A 20,076-nucleotide genomic window follows, 5' to 3' on the forward strand; every position below is an offset into this window, starting at 1 on the left:
TCAAAAAAGTTCGCCCCCTCCCGGGCGGCGCCAACATTGCAACGTTTACTCGGCCGCGCGGCGCCGAGTAAAAGGCGGGCTGGATCCCGGAGTCAGACTCGAGCTGGAAGGGACCTTAAAGCTCTTCTAGTCCGCGTTCAGGATCCTTCCTCAAGTGTGAGGGGGGAAAAGACCCCGCCAGGGAGCGGGGGGGGGGGGAATCTCCTGCTGAGGTTTCTCCTGCCTTGCATGGCTGAGAATATGGCACGTTGGGTTAAAAAAAAGGCAAATCCGGACGACCACTAGGCGGCACTAGAGTGTGGGTCTTATTGTAATGCTGTATTTCTAGACCTTGGAAAGGTTTTGCCGGGTGGAGCAGTCAGAGGACGGTGATGCAATCACCCATATTGTATTTGCTTAAAAATGCTACTGTAGGCCATGTAAATAAAGGCCATAGAGGCTGGGACTCTGCAGCTCACTAAGTTTTGATTAAATCTTATTTATTTCTTAACATTCAAATCAGGGATGGCATACTCTCTGGTGGGTGTCTATAGCACTCTGGTTATCAATCTTAAGTCTGAAAGGTAGATAAATTCTAGGATGAAATGTTAAGACCTCTGCTGTTTGTTGAGCGTTTTTTGTTTTTTTTGGAAGTTGAAAATAGCAATACTTGAGCTTGTATTCTAAATGAAGCCTCTTGTGATGATTGCACGTTTTATTTATACAATTATGACCTCATATGACTTCCCAAGGTATGCATAACCCCCTCAAGAAAAGCAATTCTGAACAAAGTGAGGCCTTTTCCCAGACGCTGCATTCAAAACGTTACTTTGCCTTTGGAAACTCTTTTGGTTTGAGCCTGTTGTGGTATGGATGGTAGTCTTTAGATAGGAAAACAGATAACAGAGTTGGAAGGGACCTTGGAGGTCTTCTAGTCCAGCCCCTGGACTAGAAACCTGTATTTCAGACAAGTGACTTCTTAAAAAAAAACCAGCGATGTAGCGCCCACAATTTCCGAAGGCAAAGCTGTTCCCCTGGTTAATTGCCCTGTTAGGAAGTTTCTCAATTCCAGGTTGCTTCTCTCCTTGATTAGTTTCCATCGTTTCTTGTCCTGTCCTCAGGTACTTTGGAAAATAAACTGACCCCCCCCCCCCCACTTCTTTATGCCAGCCCCTCAAATACTGGAATACTGCTATGTCACCCCTAATTCTTCTTTGCCTTAGACTAGTCAAATCCAAATCCTGCAGCCATTCAATCATTGGTTTAGTCTCCAGGCCTTTGATGATCTTCTCTGAACATCTTTTTTGAAGTATGGTGACCAAAATCGGTTGCAGTATTCCAGGTGTGTGGTCTTAATAGGGTTTTGGAAAGCGGTACCGATACTTCATGTGATCTTGATGTCAGCTATGGCAGGGGTCCCCAACCACCGGTCCGCGGACCGGTACCGGTCCACGGAACAGGTCCTACCGGGCCGCTGGCTTGCTGGGCGCCATCTTTTGATGAAAAGTGCTTCCGGTGAGCTTTTCCGGGTAGAAAGCTCACCGGAAGCACGTTTTCATCAAAAAGATGGCGGCATTAGCGTTCCGGTGAGCTTTTCCGGTAGAAAGCCATTTCTACCCGAAAAGCTCACTGAAGCGCTGGTCTCATTTGATGAAAAGCCTCCGTGAGGTCACCGAAGCACTTTTTCATCGAAAAGATGGCGGCGCCCAGCTGATGCCGGTACCGGGCCGCGGCACCCAGCTGATGCCGGTACCGGGCCGCGGCGTAAAAAAGGTTGGGGATCACTGAGCTATGGAATTCATCGCTGCCATATAGTTGGGAGAAAGTGGGAGGGGGAGGTGATGTTAACTGAGTAGCTCTTAGTAGACAAAACATAATTATTTTGATAGTTCAAGGTTACAGAGTGTGGCGCAGAAAGAATTAGTACTTACTTTGGGATTGGTTCATGTGATGTAACGATGAATAAAAAGGGGATGGTTTGTAGGTTGGGACAGTGTGGGAAGTCTAGGAAAACTTTTTAGTTTTGGAATTCCACAGAATATGCCAGGTGCTATTTTAATAAAAGTACTTTGAGATTATGTTTTGTCTTTTGAGTTACTGACAGGAATGGATTTTCCCTGGAACTCTTTGACACTTGATTCTACGCCTCTTGTTTATACAGCCGAGGATTGTGTTATTAATTTAGATAAGGAAATTCTACAATTTTTAATTTTTTTTTTAATTTAAGAAAATTTTATATTGCCCATCTCATCTGCATACCTTTGGGCGGTTTACAAATAAAAATAATAATAATACAGTATCTGGAAACATTTAAAGGGACATTTGTTCCAACAAGTATAATGGAGGTCCTGTGCCATAAGAGGTATGTTGTCTCTCAGTGCCACTCCAAAACTAGCTGTCAGCCTTCAAGATCTTTTCTACTTTTCTATTGCTTTCTATTGCTTTGCATCTTTCGGCTGCCATGAGTAACGGGGGGAGGAGGGGTTGCATCCTGTGGGAAGAGAACTGGAGGTGTTACATTCTTGTCTTGTATAAATGAGGAGTTGGAGGAGGGGGGAGTATAAATTCCTGCTCTTAACTTTCTATTTCCTTGCTTAGCTTTCTTTCCTTTGCGCAGCTGCGAAGTTTTATCAAAATATGTCAAGGTCAACGGACAGAGGCCTCATCACCACCTGAAGATGCCCACATGATCATATTCAGAACTTTTAATTGGAAGAGTCTTTTGGACTTTGGGGGGTGGGAACAATTCCATCCCTTTGTATATGTGATCTGCGCGCCAAATTCCTTAGATTCAGAATTCTACCCTTAGCTTCCACTTTGAATTTCAGTAAAAGAAAAACTTTGCTCTAATCATTTGAGTCTTTCTTTCTTGGATTTTGAATGGAGCACAGACTGACACTAGCTAAATAAATAAAACCCTGCCCAAATGAACAAGATATATATCTGATTTCATTTTTTTCAAAGTGCTTTTCTTTCATGACAGTTGTGCTCTTGCGATTTGGCATAATGACCCTGGACAAAAAATGGGAAATAATAATACGGGTAGTCCTCCATTTATGGCTACAATGGAGTCCAAAATTTAGGCTGCTGAGTAAAACATTCAAGTGTGTTTGCCCCAATTTTACGACTTTTCTTGCCACCGTTGTTAAATGAATCGTTACATTTGTAAAGTTAGCATCCCGGTTGTGAAGAGAATCTGGATCTCCCGTGGATTTGGCTTGCTGGAAGGTAGCAAAAACAGAGCACAGGACCCTAGCACCCTGCAGCCGTCATAAATATGAAGCAGTGGCCAAGCATCTGAATTTTGATCAGGTGACCATGGGGAGGCTGCAACAGTTGCAAGTGCGAAAAACAGTCGTAACTCACTGTGATGACACGGAGCGTGGCACAAAGGCAACACAGTCAAATAAGCAAGAAGTGTTCCTTTATTATCTCCAACTTTGCTCCCCAATGTCCAGGTTACCTTCTGGCTGGAGAAAAACTCCCAGGAACAGCCTTTGGCTGCAGAGAATTAAGTCCAAAACAAGGTACATACAAACTGTAACTAAAAATCCAAACAAACCAAGCGGAAGTAATTAACTTGACAGACCGGGAGGAGGATTTTCAGACTTGAAAGCACGGCAAAACTCACACAGTTGGGAAGACACCAGAAACACAGATAAGCCACGATACCAGATAATTCACGATTTGCTCCCAACAATTTGCTGTGCACAGCTTCCTCTTTTATACAGTGTTCCCAGCTGCAGCTAATGAAGGGAATCAGGGCCCTTTCCTCCCCCGTGAGCCACGCAACCCACGTTGCTCTCTTCTCCATTCCTCCCTGCATGCCCTAGGATGAAGAGGGGGTGGGCCTGGGTCTTCCTCCAAATTCCCTCTGCCTTGCTCTATCTCTTCCCTGCTCTGCCCAGCCGGCCTTTGCCCTTCCCCAGTTTCTTCCACAGGCAATGGAGCTACATTCCCACTGTCAGCTGTACGTCTTCCTCCTCAAATTCAGATTCCGACAGGGGCATAGGAGTCTTTTTTGTGTGTGTGTCATTGTAATTTTTGAATGGTCACTAAATAAACTGTTGAAAGTTGAGGACTACCTGTAAATTTATAAAATATGTAATTGTTACAAAAATATTTGAAATTTCTCTTTTTGAATTAAAGGCTTGCTGGTAGTACTCAAGTTACGACCGTAACAATCTGGCAAATATGGTCATATGTTATAATGGTTGTAAAACAAAGCACATTACCCAATCCCATTTTTACAAGTTTTTTTGTGGTGTTCCTTATGCAAATCTTTGTTCCCTACGAGGCATTTTTTTTTTGCTGGAAAAAAAGGAAGTAAACGCCATCTCGGTTGTTTAATTTTCTTTGGCTGGCTTTGTCTCTCAGAATGCCTGATGCAAAGAACAGAGAGGTAGCCCTCAACTTGTATCCATTTGTTTAGTAACTGTTCAAATATACTACAGCATTGGAAAAGGACTGGTTTTCACACCTATGACCGCAGTCCTCGACTTACGACCCAAAAATTCTGAGCCCCAAAATTCTGTTGCTGAGTTATTTGTTAAGTGAATTTTGCCCCTTTTAACAAATATTCCTGCCACGGTTAGGGTAAGTTTTAGCAGAGGTGGTATTCAGCAGGTTCTGACCAGTTCTAGAGAACCGATAGTGGAAATTTTGAGTAGTTCGGAAAACTGGCAAGGACCGCCAGTTCTTGGCGCCACCCCCATCTATTCTCTGCCTCCCGAGTCCCAGCTGATCAGCTGGATCTTCTTTTGTTGCCCTGCACAGGAGAACGGAGCTGGAAAGCAGGTTAGTGAGGTGGGGAGGAAATGGGGAGTTTGCAGTATCCTTCCCCTGTCACGCCCACCAAGCCACACCACGCCCACCAAGTCACGCCCACAAAACCGGCAGTAAAAAAAAATTTGAATCCCACCACTGGTGTTTAGTGACCATTCAAATTTACAACGGCACACAAAAAAGTGACTTATGACCGTTTTTCCACACTTTACAACCGTTACAGCCATGGTCATATGGTCAAATGCTTGACAGCCAACTCGTATTTATGACGACTGCAGTGATCTTCAGAGCTGAAGAAGCTTCTTGGATGAGAAGCGAAACGTCTTCAAGGAAAAACAAACAAGTCCAGTTGCCTCTTGAAAAAAAACATCTTTGGAACAACCCTGGCCTGGATGACTGGGAATTTCCATAGACAATGTCTCACTCAGCAAGAGAAATTTTAGATTCGATTGTGGTCGTAAGTCCGAGGACTACTTGTAATAACTCTCATTGACCTCTCCTCAAAATTCTGACTTCCCCGGCGTCTTCCCCAAATGGGGGGCATTTGTGTGGTCCTTCACAAAGGGAACATCTTGTGCCATATTCAGGTTGTCTCTAGCATGAATTCTCTGGTGGGTTTTCAAATTTCCCATCTGACTGAAGCTTTTTCCACACTGGGTACATTTATACGGCGTCTCCCCAGTGTGGATCCTCTGGTGTATCTTCAAAACATTGGTATGGGTAAAGCATTTCCCACACTGAGCACATTTGTACGGTCTCTCTCCGGTATGAGTCCGTTGATGTCTCTTCAGAATCCCCGTTTCCCGGAAGCATTTGTCACAGTGGGAACATTTGTACGGTTTCTCTCCGGTGTGAATGCGCTGGTGTTTCCTCAACGTGCCCATCAGGTTGAAGCCTTTCCCGCACTGCGAACACTTGTACGGCGTCTCCCCCGTGTGGATTCGGAGATGCCTCTTTAAAATCCCTGTCTCTCGGAAGCATTTTCCGCACTGGGAACATTTGTAGGTCTCCCCAGTGTGAATCCTCTCGTGTATCTTCAAACAGTTGGTGTGACTGAAGCATTTCCCGCACTGGGAACATTTGTAGGGTCTCTCTCCGGTGTGAATCCTTTGATGGGTCTTCAGGTTGCCCGACTGGTTGAAGCATTTCCCACAGTGGGAACATTTGTACGGCTTCTCCCCGGTGTGTATTTTCTGGTGCTGTTTCCAGTATTTGGCTTTATTGAAGCATTTCCCGCACTGGGAACATTCGTACCATCCTTCTTCAGTTTTGCCAGCGGGGATTTTGCTGAGAGAGTTGACGCCGCTGTTGGCGCGTTCAGAAGACTTACCTGTTTCTCCAAGATGGCTGCTTGGATGGGCGCTCACGTTATTAACCCCTGCGTTCCCAGAGATTTCAAACCTTTTCTCAATGATGAGGTTTCTCTCTTTTGGACTGGTGCTTGAAGTACGCTGGCAGCTGTCCTCAAATCTCTGAGGGTATTGCTCTAATTTATCCGTAGAAGGCACCTCATTCAGCTCCATGTGGTAGAGGTATCTTCTATCGTACTGGGAGAACAAAGACATATTATTCTCCTTGGAAATAGCGGCCTTTTCAGCAGTAATAGCAGGAGTAAATTCCTGTTGTAACGAAATATGTTCGTTCTCACACCCCAGGGTGGGCTTCAGCTGCTGCTCTCTTGACTTGTAGTCTTCTTCCACCATTTCTACTTTTACTGGGAGATTCCCAGAACTAAACTCTCGATCTCTCCTGCATGTTGACTCTGATTCCTCTCCTCGATTCTCAGAATTCTCCATTTTGAATTGTGTTTCCAGTCTGCTCTCTACAGAGGAAGACAAAAAAAAAAAAAGTTAACCACAGTCATGTTATTTTAGTTCCAGTGAACAAGGAATGTATTGCTGTTTCTTTTAAAACAACACGTTTTGTTGTCTCGGTCATCATACTAAGTTCTCCACCAGAAATGTAGATTTTTACATCAGACATAGAACTTGTCACTTTGAATGTACACTAATCAGCATACATTAAAATGAAATTTCATTGCATACAGCTTTCAAAGGCTTACCACCTCCAATGTACACTACATAAATGTAACAAAATAAATAAATACAAAATTATGCCTACATCTACATATATTATATGACACATAAACGGAATATTACATGGTATGGGATTTATTTTATCAGTGGCTGGAAAATAAAACAAATGAAAATGAATTAGATGAATATACAGAGAAATAAGATTGTTAAATAACAGATATATTAAATAATGGCTATAAGGAAATGTGATTATTGTTATATTGGTAAGAAAAGTATTAATTATAGTTGTAAGCATAAGATATATGTACTCAGTCGACACACGGTTGAAAGATGGAATTGTTGTAAATATAAAATAAAAATATTTAATTATACATATGTATATGACAGAGAAACACCACAGCCTAGTTCAGATGTATACATGTACATGGTGTGAAAAACGATCTTGCGATTACAGACGGTCTTCGACTTACAACCACAACTGAGCCTTACAATTACAGCTGTTAAGGTGCGCCGGTTGTTAAGCAAGCCTTTTATTTTTACTTTATTTTTATTTTATTTTTGCAGCAATTGTTAAGCAAGTGCTGCAGTCATTAAAGTGAATTTATTGTCTACAATGGGCACTTTTTGCCAGAAACCAAAGTAAGCACTGGTTTCTAGCAAAAAAAGTTTTTTTTGCAAAAAAATCATGGCCGTATGACCACGGGATGCTGCAAATGGCCATAAACGTGGGCTGGTTGCCAAGTACTCAAAATGTGATCACGTGACTGCAAGGGGAAGGGCCAGCCATTGGAACTTTCAATCGAGATCATAAGTAGCTCTACGGTCAGTCGTAACTTCAAATAGTCACTGGCTGTAAGTCAAATACCTGTATAGAATTCCACACATACTCCAGGCCGTGCTGTAGATACATCGCCTATTAAAAACATTACTTGCTAAGATTAGAAACTTTGAGTATGTCTTCTGAGGGCACAATCATGTTTAGTCTGGATTTTCCTTCTCACAATCATGTGTAGTCTGGATTTTCCTTCACTATACAGTCACTGTGTTGTGGTTTGCCAGCAGTCAGTGCAGACAGCAGTGGAATCGTGCAGATGGCAGTGGAGAAGAACAGGGATCAGTCTGGGAATCTGGAAAGGACTCGGGCGAGGGTCCTGCATCCGATGCAGAGATTGGGCCAGGACCATCTGGGAGTGGGGTGCTGCCTTCGGAGTCTGGCAGCAGCAAAGCAGAGGACCCAGGGGAGCCTGTTCCCAGTGCGCGTATGCGCAGAGCTGCTAGAAGGCGAGAGCAGCTGAAACAAAAGGGGTGACTCAGGAGTAAGGCTGGGAGGTGACTGCCTCTCCCATAAGGGATAAAAGTCAGACCTCAATGACGAAACCTTTGCAGGAAGCAAAGTAGTTTGATAGATTCCGAGTCCTCCTGGAAGCTGTGTGTACTCTGGTTAGTTTTTTCTGGTACTTCGGTTGGTTTCTGTTATAGTTAATTGGATACTTATGTTTTTGGCGGCATTCCACAGCACTGTGGTGTGTGTTTATCTTGGGGAACGGTTTATGAATTAGTTCTGGCTGGGAATGAAAGCAATTCCCAGCGTTGTAATAAAATAGGTTTTGCTTTTAAAACAAGTCTGTGATTAATTACATTTGACGAAGCCTTAGTCAGAACACTGGGTCTTCATTTTAGTGATGATCTTCAAAGGATGGAAGGCTAATTCAACCTTTAGCGGGTCAGAATCGAACTGTTGGCAGTTGGCAGAGTTAGCCTGCAATACTGCGCCACCACAGTTCCAATCACAGGGTTCGTTGAATGACTGTCACAAATGTCATAAAATCTGGTTTATCTTGTGTTGCCTTTGGTTATCTGTGTTCCTGGCATCCTCCCAACCGTGTTGAATTACTGCCGTCCCTTCACGTCTGGAATTCCTTTTCTTGCTTTGCCGGACTAATTACCTCATCTTGCCTTGATTAGAATTATAGTTACAGTTTTTGTTGACCACATTTTGGATTTGATTCTCTGCAGCCAAAGTCTGTTCCTGCGAGAGTTCTTCTCCAACCCAGAAGGCAACCAGGAGATTGGGGGCAAAGTTGGAGCTAATAAAGGGACTCCTACTGATTATCTGACTGTGTTGCCATTGTGCCACGCCCCGGAAGGCAGCTGCCTTCCTAGCACTTCCACTTCCAGAATACGTAAGAACCTGTTTACTCCTGGCTTCTTTTGAGATAAAGGAAAACTGGATCCTTTCCTACGATGGCTGGATTGACGCATTGTTTCTCCTTACCTAAACTACCTACATTCTCCTCTTCCTCCTGCAGGACTTGCCAGGCGACCGGTGGTTGAAGTGGCTGTGTCGGCTTCCCCTCGGTGGCCTGCAAAGACGCCTCTGTCTCCTTCAGACCCATGAATGCCTATAAAGAATAAGAGGCAGCCAAGACCTTCCCATCAGAGATTCTGCTGCAGAAAAACAGGATTAAGGTAAAGCTTCACATTCACTGTAAGATCTGGAACAATTAACATTACAAAAATCAGACCACTGAACAAGGTTTATAGTCAGGGGTGGGCTTCAAAAATTTTAGCAATGGGTTCTCTGCCCGGTTGCTTGGTGGGCGTGGCCTAGCTGGCCTCCTGCACCGTGGCCGGGAGTATGGGTCATTTTTGCCCTCCCTTTTTCTTTCCTTGAGCCTCCAGGAGGGTGAATACTGCCTGCCCAGGCTCCGGAGGCTCTTTGGAAGCCAGAAACGGGCCCATTTGTGGCCCTCCCGGAGGCCCGAGAGGCACTCACCCTGAGCCTCCGTGCGCGCCCTGCACTTACCAGCAGCCAAAACAGATCCACCTGGGGAAAAACTGCTGGTGACCTTCTACCGCTGCACCATAGAGAGTATCTTAACTTACTGCACCTCTGTATGGTTTGCCAATTGCATAGTGGCAGATAGGACAGCACTCCACAGGATTAACGTCATTGCCCAGTGGATCATGGGTTGCCCTCTCCCCTCTTTGGAAGAGCTTTATAGCTCCTGTGGCTTTAAGAAAGTTCAAAATATTCTTAACGATCCATCTCATCCTCGGCACACCCTCTTTTTAAACTATTGCCATCTGGAGGACGGTACAGAATAATAAAAACAAGGACAAATAGGCTGAAAAACAGCTTCTATCCCAGGGCAGTAACTACTGAATTCTACTGTATAGTGCAATATTAAACCAATAACAGGGGTTTTCAATTCAATGTATAGAATGTGAAGGATGTGTGTTTGTGTTTATTTTCATGGTCATAAGCACTGAAGATGGTGCTTATTTCATTGTACGAGGTGCAAGGACAATAAAGTAAACTAACTACAATTATTGTTAAATCTAACGCAATGTTTTTCGACTCTGGCGACTTTACATTGTATGGACTTCAACTCCCAGAATTCCTCATCGAGCACCCTTGGGAATTCTGGGAGTTGGAAGCCCGCACACCTTAAAGTTGGCAAGGTTGAAAAACCCAAATCTAAAGGGAACAGGACAAGCGGCCAGGAATAAGTCCTTTATCTTACCCCTCCCCAATCTGGTATCAAGCAAACTGTTTTCACATGGTTGACATACATACCTCTCTCACTGCTGTTTGGGCCATCCCAAATCTTTCGGAAGGAAATAATGGGCTGGGGTGGCTCGAGGATTTGATTTCAGGTCCTGAAGGTGAAAATCAAGGCATTTACAATAAGAACATATTTACCCCTTCCCTCTTCGGTTTTTAGAAATATAAACAGCAAAAAAGATTTGTCATTTTTAAAGTACTGAGTAAGACAGAATCCTCGCTGTTCTATTTTTATAGCGGTGGGAAGACCCCCTAATCTTGAAACCTGTGTATAACAAACGTTTACATTTTGGGTGCCTGGTTGCTTTTAGATCTAAGGGCCGCCAATCAGGAAAGGTTTGGGGAACTCTGATCTAGAATAGAAATACATTAAAAATCCTCCAGAAAACAGTCCAAGGCAAGATCTAGCCTTAAGATTTTGGCTCCCTGGCCTCTCAGCAAATATAAATACAGCGGCTGCGTTTTCTCTCTCTGGAGTTTCCTTACCCAGCATGCTGATTTCCACTTCTTCATTTTCTCTCTTCACAGCCTCCAAGGTCTCTTTCTCTGAATATAAGAAATCGACATGTTCTTCATTCATTGAGCCCTGAAAGAGTAACACACTCCTTCTCACAACAATGGGACTCCTTTTGCTCACCACCACACAAAAGTCTCTCGGGGTCGCCCGAGGCCCACAAGGATGGTTGAAAGGTCATCCAAGCTACGGTATTAACCTAGTCCTCAGTTTTGGATTAATACGGGTGGCCCTCAATCTATAGCAATAGAACTTACAGTAGGCTTATATACCGCTTTATAGCGCTTTACAGCCTTCTCTAAGTGGTTTACAGCAGGGGTCGCCAACCTTTTAGACCTCAGGGACCACCAAACTCATAATTTTAAATCCCAGGGACCATTAACCGGCTCTGTGGGTGTGGCCTAATTTGTGGGTGTGGCTTAGTGGTCATGTGACTGGCTGGGCATGGCTTGTATGTAAATATTATATATATTCATATAAATATTGAATTTTTTATAAAAAAAGAGCAACTTTTACCAAAAATCAGGCAAAGCAGGCGGGCAGATTGAGCTGCTCACAGAATCACAGATTCATTCAGAGATCTATCTATCTGCCATTGGCTAGCTCAGTCTGTCACATAAAATTTGCTTGCCGTGAGTCTGCACTAAATAATAGAACCTTCAGTCCTAAAGGAGGTTCGGCTGTGCTTAAAAGCAGAGCTGAAGATCTAAAGACTAGCTAGAAAGCTAGAAATCTAACCATTTCCTGCTTCCTAGCTAATCTAAAACTCCCAGCACAGCAGAACAGCTGATGGTCAGGGGGAAAAAAAAGAAAAATAGCAATTTAGCAGGCCGGTTTTTTGGTAAGGAGTGAGTGGACAGGGGAGGGTTCCCGTGGGCCATGTGGGCGGCGCAGCCTTGTGTTTCTGTCCAGCTTGCATGAATTGCTTTGGGGGATGCTCTGGGGGTGAGATTTCTCTGCGGGCCAGCAAAATTTTCTCACAGCCCACCAGTGGGCCATGGCCCACTGGTGGGCGACCGCTGGTTTACAGAGTGTCACCCCCAACGATCTGGGTCCTCATTTTACCCACCTCGGAAGGATGGAACCTTGAGCCTGGTGGGATTTGAATTGCAAAATTGCAGGCAGCCGGCAGAAGTAGCCAGCTGCCTGCAGTACTGCATTCTAACCACTGCGCCACTACGGCTCTTATGACCACAAATGACCCCCAAATTTCTGTTGCTAAGACCGTTAAATGAGTTTTGCTCCCTTTTATACAAACTTTCTTGCCACAATGGTTAAGTGAATCACTTGGTTGTTAAGCAAATCAGACTTCCTCCATCGACTTGGCTTCTTGGAAGCCAGCTGTGAAGGTTTATAGATGTTGATCACCTGACCCCAGGACAGTGCAATTGTCCTAAATACACAGCAGTTGCCAAACGTCCAAATTTTGATCGTGCGGATATGGGGATGTTGCAACATCGTAACTGTGAAACATGGTCATAATGGCACTGCCATTGTCACTTTGAATTATCAGTAAATAAATGGGTCCGAAGTCAAGGACTATCTGTATTCTTCATATCCCTCTACTGTGGTGGTTTGTAAGCTGTTTGACCCAATTACTCCATTTTATGGACTCTATTAACTCCATAAAAAAACAAAAGACAAGGAATTATAAATTGTTCTTTTACCCTGACGATATGATATAGGTCCATGATGGTGAACCTATAGCACACATGCCATAGGTGGCACACAGAGCCATTTGTGCTGGCACGTGAACCACAGGCAAACTTACCTCACTGAGCATGCATGCGCCTCACAGATGATTTTCGGCCTCCCAGAGGCTTGAGGAAAGCCTTTGCAGGCTGAAAAATAGGCCTATTTTGTCACTTCCTGTATTTCAGGAAGTGATGAAACGGGCCCATTTTTTGGCCTGCAAAGCCTGCAGAGGTTTTCCTCAAGCCTCTGGGAGGCTGAAAAAGGCCTCAAATATAGTGCAGGTAAGGGGCGGGGGCGGGCCGGATTGCATGCGCAGGGGGCATGGAGAGGCACGTGCGCATTGCCTTCTGGGTGCTGGCACGCGAGCATGCGAGACGCAAGCACATGCACAATTTTGGGCATAGGAGTCCAAAAAGGTTAGCCACCACTGATATAGGTGGCCCTTAAACTTAAATTTAGTCAACATTCAAAGTTAAAGACACTGAAAAAATTGACTTATGACTGTTCTGTAGAGAGTCTCAGTCTGTCAAGTGAGGTTCCATTCAAAATCCAAGAAATAAAACCTTAAGACTCCACTGTCATAGAGAAAAGTACTTTTACTGAAAAATTGAAGTGGTAGCATCAGAAGAAATATAAGAACTGAGGCAAAATAGGCGCGAAAATCACATATACAAAGTTATGCCAATGTTCCCACCCCCAATAATTCAAACTGGCCATCCAATCTGAGATGTGTATAATGTCATGTGGGGCAACTTGTAAGGAGCCTCTGTGGCGCAGTGGTTAGAGTGCAGTCCTGCAAGCTACTTCTGCAGCCAGCTGCCTACAATTTGGTAGTTCAAATCCCACCAGGCACAAGGTTGACTCAGCCTTCCATCTTTTCGAGGTGGGTAAAATGAGGACCCAGATTGTCTTTGGGACCCTGCAAGGCATCCTGCTCCAAGAGGCTGCACCAGCGAAGACTTATTTCTGGCGGAGTTTGGAGGAGAGAAAGAAAGACTTCTGCTGCTTTCCTTGCATGAAGCCAAAAGTCTCTCTCTCTCTCCCCCCCCTGAGAACAAAGCTGGAGACGGTATCTTGCGATCCCAAATAAAGAATGATCGATCAGTAGGAAAATGGGGTGGGGAATTTTCCTGCAGACTTTTTGGGGGATTTTCCCAGGGTCTCTGGTCTGCGGGATTTAAAATTATGAGTTTAGTGGTCCCTGAGGTCCAAAAGGTTGGTGACCCCTGGGGTAGAGGACTGCCTGTGTATTGTCAAACCTACCTGGTACGACCCTGATTTGGCGTCTTGTTGGTTCCTCAGGAAGTCCTCCACCAGGACCACCGCCTGGGAAGACGTCTCGGGTCTTCCCACTTGAACCCAGCTTTGGAGCTTCGGAGGCAGGCTGGCCAGGAATTGCTCCAGGATCAAGAGCTCCAGGATCTGCTCTTTGGAGCGCCTCTGCGGTTTCAGCCACTGGCAGCAAAGCTCCTGAAGTTGGCTCTGAACCCTTCGTGGGTCTTCCACCTCCTGGCAGCAGAACCGCCTGAAGCGTTGACGCTGGGCCTCCATTTTGGTGGCTTCCCCTTTCAAGATGGCGGCCTTCACCTTCCCATAGTTCTCCCGTTCTCCCATTTCCAGCTTCTGAAAGGCCTCTTCGGCTTCTCCGCTTAAGGCCGGCAGGAGACAAGCCACCCACTTTTCTCTGGGCCACCGGCAGGCTTGGGCCACCTGCTCGAAGTTGGCCAGGAAGACCTTGGGGTCTTCCCAGGGAGAAGCTTCCGACATCTTGGATTTGCCTTCTCCTGGGTGAACTGGCTGCAGTGTCTTGAGGAACTGCTGCCATTGTGTCTCCCAGCGCTCCTCCATCCCAACAAACAGGGCCCTCTCGTTCCTCTCAAATGCGCCCCATCCTCCTCCTTCAGACGTAAACTGAGGCTGGATTGCAGAGGGGAGTTTTCCAGCTGCTTCTGGTCCTTCTTCTGGATTTAAGACTTGTTTCTCCATGGCCGAGTTATCTGCTCTCAGCCCTCTCAAATCTAAAAGGAAGAACATGTTCAAAGTGGATCATTTGGTTATTATCATTTTAACTTTTAACACTATGCCGCATTTTAGGGACCCCTCTAACCTTAGAAAAAAGTATTTTTGGAAAAAAACAGGCTGTTTTTCCTGTACAGGTAGATTATCACTCAGTGACTGTTCAAAGTTACAATCAAGATTCAAAATTCTGACAATCGCCCCCTCAGCATTCATATAAACAAACTTCGCAACACGGCTCCATGTATCCATATTTGCAGTGTCCTGTAGTCGTGAGACTGGGTTTTATGACAGTTTCGCTCAAAACTTCACATCTACCAAACCACTGAGTCATTTAATGACCATGGTGTTTGCTTAATGACCACGGCAGTCACAACTGCCAGGATTGCTTAGTAACCACTGCAAAAAAATATCATAAAATTAGGTTGTTATGTGACCGACCTATTTTATGACTGCCACAATTTAGGACTGTGATGAACAGGTTCCATTATGGTTCCACGTCTTAATCTATCTTTACAAAGCTTTTTTCCCATCTTTACAAAGCAACTCCTTCCGCTCTCCTCAATTAAAAAAACATCAAACCAGATTTCACCAAGAAGCTGTAATCAAACCTGTAAATCAGCTGTAGATAGAATATTCATTTAAATAATCTAAAGAATTTTGGGGGCAGAAAGGGGATAGAAAACACTGTAAGATATATATTTAGTCAGAAAGTATCTTCTGGCTCCCGTTAACCTGGTTTTATTCATCTCTGGATTCTATTCATTCTCTCTAACAGCATCATCTGACCTGGGGTTTTGGAAAGCTTTAAAAAAAAGCCAGGGTATGGTCCAAAGATTGGGGTTTATTTATTGCAGGATCCAATCTGGGTCGGTCACTGAGACCAAAGGTTACCATATGAAGATAAAATCACGCATTGCAAAGATTGCTTGGACGTGGGAGATCTAATGTAATCCCTGCATGGGTTGCCCCTGTAGAGTTGATGTAGGACAGGTGGGAAGGGAGATAAATAGAATAGAATAGAATAGAATAGAATAGAATAGAATAGAATAGGATAGGATAGAATAGGAATAGAATACTTTATTGGCCAAGTGTGATTGGACACACCAGGAATTTGTCTTGGTGTAAATACTCTCAGTATACATAAAAGAAAAGAGAATGCAAGAACACAAGGTCAGACAAGGAGACCCAAACTCATTGGTAGTCTCACACTGCAATGAACATACGTTCAATTTCGCAGCTATTCAGATTGTTGGCTGAGCAGGTTCAAAGATAGCCAGAGAAATCATTGAAGCCCGAGTAACCAGCCCCTTTGTCAGTCAACAGCCAGCCCAAAGTACTGGCTCCTCAAGAACCAGACTGGCTCCAGCAACAAGTCCAAAAGCTCGAAAGAGTACATCTTGAAACCCACTGACGGATCCCGACTGGATCCTGCAACATTATCCAGAGATGCTTACATTTTCCTTCATTAATGTTTATTATTTAATAGGTCCTATTTTATTCTGTTGATTTTGATGTTAAGATTATTTTAGCCTGAATATTATAGCTGTTTTCTCTGGTTTTGTATGCCACCAAAGTCCAGTGGAGTTGGGTGGCTAATAGATTTAAATCAATCAATCAATCAATCAAATCTATCGGATTTGCAGGCTGCAGCAAACAACTGACCCCAGAGCAGCGTCCAATTCCCCAAATCCATCATTTGGGATTAAAAACACAAAGAATCCGAATTGAAAACCGAAACTATAATAAGGAACTAAGAAAGGAGTGGGGGGTGGAATCCACATTAAGTTCCAATAAATCTACTCTCTCCCCCCAACCCGAGGAAGAGCTCCTTGCGTTTCCCCTCCGAATAAAAACCGATTTTCCGACCATTCCGATAGGAAAGACAAAACTTTTTAAAGCACAAAACCCTTCACCACTTTTATAGTTGATCACCGCCCCCCACTCCAAGATAGCAACCACAGAAATCATTGTTGGTGAGGTTCAGGCTTAACCTTTTCCTTTTATGCCCCACTCCGGGAAGGGTATCCCCAAAGCCAATTCTGGTCCCTTCTCTCCCCGAAAAGTCAAGGAGGCAGAGAAGGGGGGGCTTTGCTTCCAGCCGGAGGGGGGGGGGGTGTCACCGAAAAAAGCTCCGCAGCGATGGGCCAGCCCGGGAGAGCGAGGACGGAGGAGGGTGGAGGCCACCCCCTCATGTTTCCCGCGCTGCATGCTAAACTGCAAGGAATACAATGCAATGCAATGCATGAAATGCAAGGCAATGCAATGAATGCAATGCAACGCAAGGAATGCAATGCAATGCATGCAATGCCATGCCTGTATGCGATGCACGTAGCCCAGATCCCCTCCCCTCTTTTGCTTCGAGAGACCAGGCGAACCGAGCCTGGAGGGAAGGCACGCGGGCTCCCCAAAACGGAGAAGGGGGGGGAGAGGCCTCCCCGTGCAAGGCTGCCCCCGCGGCTACTTCCACGCCCCATGCAGAATCGCAAAGAGGGGGGAAGCGGCCCCGCTGCAGCCGCAGCGACCGCGGAGGCCGGAGGAGGAGCCCCCTACCGCAAGCAGACGAACGTTTTTCCCCCCGGACCCTTTCCGGGCAGCCCCTTCACTCCTTTTTCCTCCTTCGCTCCTCCGCCTTCCCTTCGCTGTGAACCGGCGGAAGAGCGTCCTCGGGCGCCCCCTCTCGGATCCCGCCTTCCAGACACCCCGAAAAGAAACAAAACCAAGGGACGAAGGGGGGGGGGGGGGGGGGGGGGGTATTTGGACCTTTCTTGATTGCTATTCCCCAGAAGGAGGTGGGTTCTGCCTTGTTTTGATCTTTGGGCGTTTTTTTTTGGTGTTTAAAAAAAAAAAAAGAAAAGGTGGCTCTTCTGCGGAAAAAAAAAAAAAAAAAAAAAAAAAAAAAAAAAAAAAAATGGTGGGGGGGGGGGGGATTTTTTTTTTTTTTTTGGTTGTTTTTTTTTTTTTTAAACAAACACTACACCAGAAGAAGACACCAGAGAACAAAAAAAAAAAAAGGTCCCAGTGCTTTAATGTTGACTTGATCCAGAAGAGGAGGAGAAAAGGAAAGAAAAGAAGGTGCAAGGCTTAAGATCTAAAAAAACATTTAAGAAAGGGAAAATAAGGTGCAAAACCAATATGATGATAGTAAACAAAAAGGGAAAAGGAATACGACAGAGAAGGGAAGCTGGCAAGGCAGAGGCTAGAAGAAGGGGGGTAGAAAGGTTTGTTGGGAGAAGAAAGAAAGGGAAAAGGTGGAGAAAAGCTACAATGTCTTGAAATTAAATGAAAAAGAAGCTTTTGGATAATGGATAAAGTATATTTTTTTTTTTTAAAAAAAGATTTTGAAAAGGTACATAAGATGAGATGGTAGTATTGTAATGATTTAAGAGTTGATAAGAGATTAAATGTTAAAATGTTTAAAAATGATTGGCTTTAAAACTTAATAATAGGGGAGGTTTAGAATATTGTTTTAATTAAAGAGTTTAATAAGACTATGGTATTGATGTTATTATAAAATTTTATTATAGTATCTTTTTTTAATATTTGGATTTATTGTCTAATTATGTACTTAATTATGTTGGGTGTATTAGTTAGATAGAATGTACCAAGCAAAATCGGATTGGGTATTAGATATTATTTTAAAGATTAATTTGATTAACTTAGGGGAGATAGAAAGGCATCAGACTCTGATTAATGATTTCAGGAGAAACTTATTTTCTTTTTTTTTTATAAGGAATGAGACAAAGGGATGATAAAAAATGGACAAAAGATATAAATATAATGATTCAAATTAAGATGATTAATTAAGATAGAAGTAAGAAGTGTGAAATATGTGGGGAAGTTAATATAGAAGGCTTAGAATGGTAAATAAAATAAGTAATGATATGTAAGATGAGCATGAATATAATTGAAGTCCATGAAGAGAGAGACACCTGGGTCCAAGTTACTTTCCAAAAGATTTTTTTATGTTTTGTGTGTTGTGTGTATATGTCTTTTTGGGGGAGAATTAGTTAAAAATTGTAGAAATATAGATTGAGAATAATGGTAACTAAGTCAGAAAGAAACAGATGAAATAATAATAATGATATTGAATAAGACTAAAGAGAAGTAAAGAGAAATTGAATAAGAGGTTTTGGTATGTTGTATGGAAATGGTTTAAAACAGAATTATAATTTATCTGACTTGTTAAATTGACAATGAAAAAGGTTTAAACATGTAATGAATAATGACAATTTGTGTGTTTTAAAAATTAATAAAACTTGTTTAAAAAAAAAAAAAAAAAAAAAGATCAAGGAGAATCATATAATAACAGAGTTGGAAGGAACCAGATAGGCTCAAGATCCAGATGGATCTTGACAGACTAGAACACTGGGCCATATCTAACAAAATGAAATTCAATGTAGGGAAAAGTAAAGTCCTACACTTAGGCAAGAAAACCCAAAATACACATATAGACTGGGTGAAATCAGGCTTAATAGCAGTAACTGTGACAGGGATCTTGGAGTCTTAGTGGACAACCAGCTAAATAAGAGCCAGCAGTGTCAGCAGCCGCCAAAAAAGCTAATGCAATCCTAAGTTGCATTAACAGAGGGATAGTCAAGATCAAGGGAAGTACTAATACCACTCTATAAAACCTTAGTAAGACCACACCTAGAGTACTGCATCCAATTTTGTTCACCACATTATAAAAAAAGGTGTTGAGATTCTAGAAGTACAGAGAAGAGCAACCAAGATGATTAGGGGACTGGAGGCTAAAACATGAAGAACGGTCACAGAAACTGGGCATGGCTAGTCTAGGGAATAGAAGGGGAACTTACCAAATTTGCAGATGATACTAAGCTGGCAGGAATAGCTAACACCCAAGAAGATAGGCTCAAGATCCAGATGGATCTTGATAACACTGGGTCATATCTAATAAACACTGATGGATCTTGACAGACTAGAACATTGGGTCATATCTAATAAAATGAAATTCAATATAGAGAAAAGTAAAGTCCTACACTTAGGCAAGAAAACCCAAAATACACATATAGACTGGGTGAAACTAGGCTCAATAGCAGTAACTGTGAGAGGGATCTTGGAGTCTTAGTGGACAACCAGCTAAATAGGAGCCAGCAGTGTGCAGCAGCAGCCAAAAAAGCTAATGCAATCCTAAGGTGCATTAACAGAGAGAGGGATACAATCGAGATCAAGTGAGGTATTAATGCCACTCTATAAAGCCTTGGTAAGACCACACCTAGAGTACTGCATCCAGTTTTGTTCACCACATTATAAAAAAAGGTGTTGAGACTCTAGAAAAAGTATAGAGAAGAGCAACCAGGATGATTAGGAGACTGGAGACTAAAATGAACGATTACAGGAACTGGGCCTGGCCAGTCTAGTGAAGAGAAGGACCAGGGGAGACATGATAGCGGTCTTCCAATATCTGAGGGGCTGCCACAGAGAGGAAGAAGGGGTCAAGCTATTTGCTAAAGCACCCGAAG

General features: G+C 43.6%; 1 protein-coding gene across 1 annotated transcript; it reads right to left on the bottom strand.

Moving 5' to 3' along the window:
- Positions 1-2,180: 2,180 nt before the first annotated feature.
- LOC113426235 (uncharacterized) lies at positions 2,181-17,260 on the bottom strand. Its single transcript, XM_087952931.1, has 7 exons — positions 17,147-17,260; positions 13,841-14,595; positions 10,855-10,954; positions 10,381-10,463; positions 9,076-9,202; positions 2,869-6,586; positions 2,181-2,352 (listed from the first exon to the last, which is right to left on the bottom strand). Exons 2-6 carry the CDS (start codon positions 14,561-14,563, stop codon positions 5,265-5,267), a joined length of 2,355 nt encoding a protein of 784 aa, XP_087809057.1. The 5' UTR covers positions 14,564-14,595; positions 17,147-17,260; the 3' UTR covers positions 2,181-2,352; positions 2,869-5,264.
- Positions 17,261-20,076: the final 2,816 nt, after the last annotated feature.

The sequence above is a fragment of the Notechis scutatus genome, chromosome 2 (genome assembly GCF_049901735.1).
Source record: "Notechis scutatus isolate UNSWTSFEM ecotype Mainland chromosome 2, rNotScu1.2, whole genome shotgun sequence".
Classification (NCBI taxonomy): domain Eukaryota; kingdom Metazoa; phylum Chordata; class Lepidosauria; order Squamata; family Elapidae; genus Notechis; species Notechis scutatus.

Excerpts from the sequence above, each read along its gene's own strand:
- LOC113426235 (XM_087952931.1), bottom strand. The coding sequence starts at position 14,563 with ATGGAGAAACAAGTCTTAAATCCAGAAGAAGGACCAGAAGCAGCTGGA. Across the intron at positions 10,464-10,854 it reads AGTGGAAATCAGCATGCTGG|GACCTGAAATCAAATCCTCG; the intron begins GTAAGGAAACTC and ends TTTCACCTTCAG. Across the intron at positions 9,203-10,380 it reads CCCAAACAGCAGTGAGAGAG|GCATTCATGGGTCTGAAGGA; the intron begins GTATGTATGTCA and ends TATTCTTTATAG.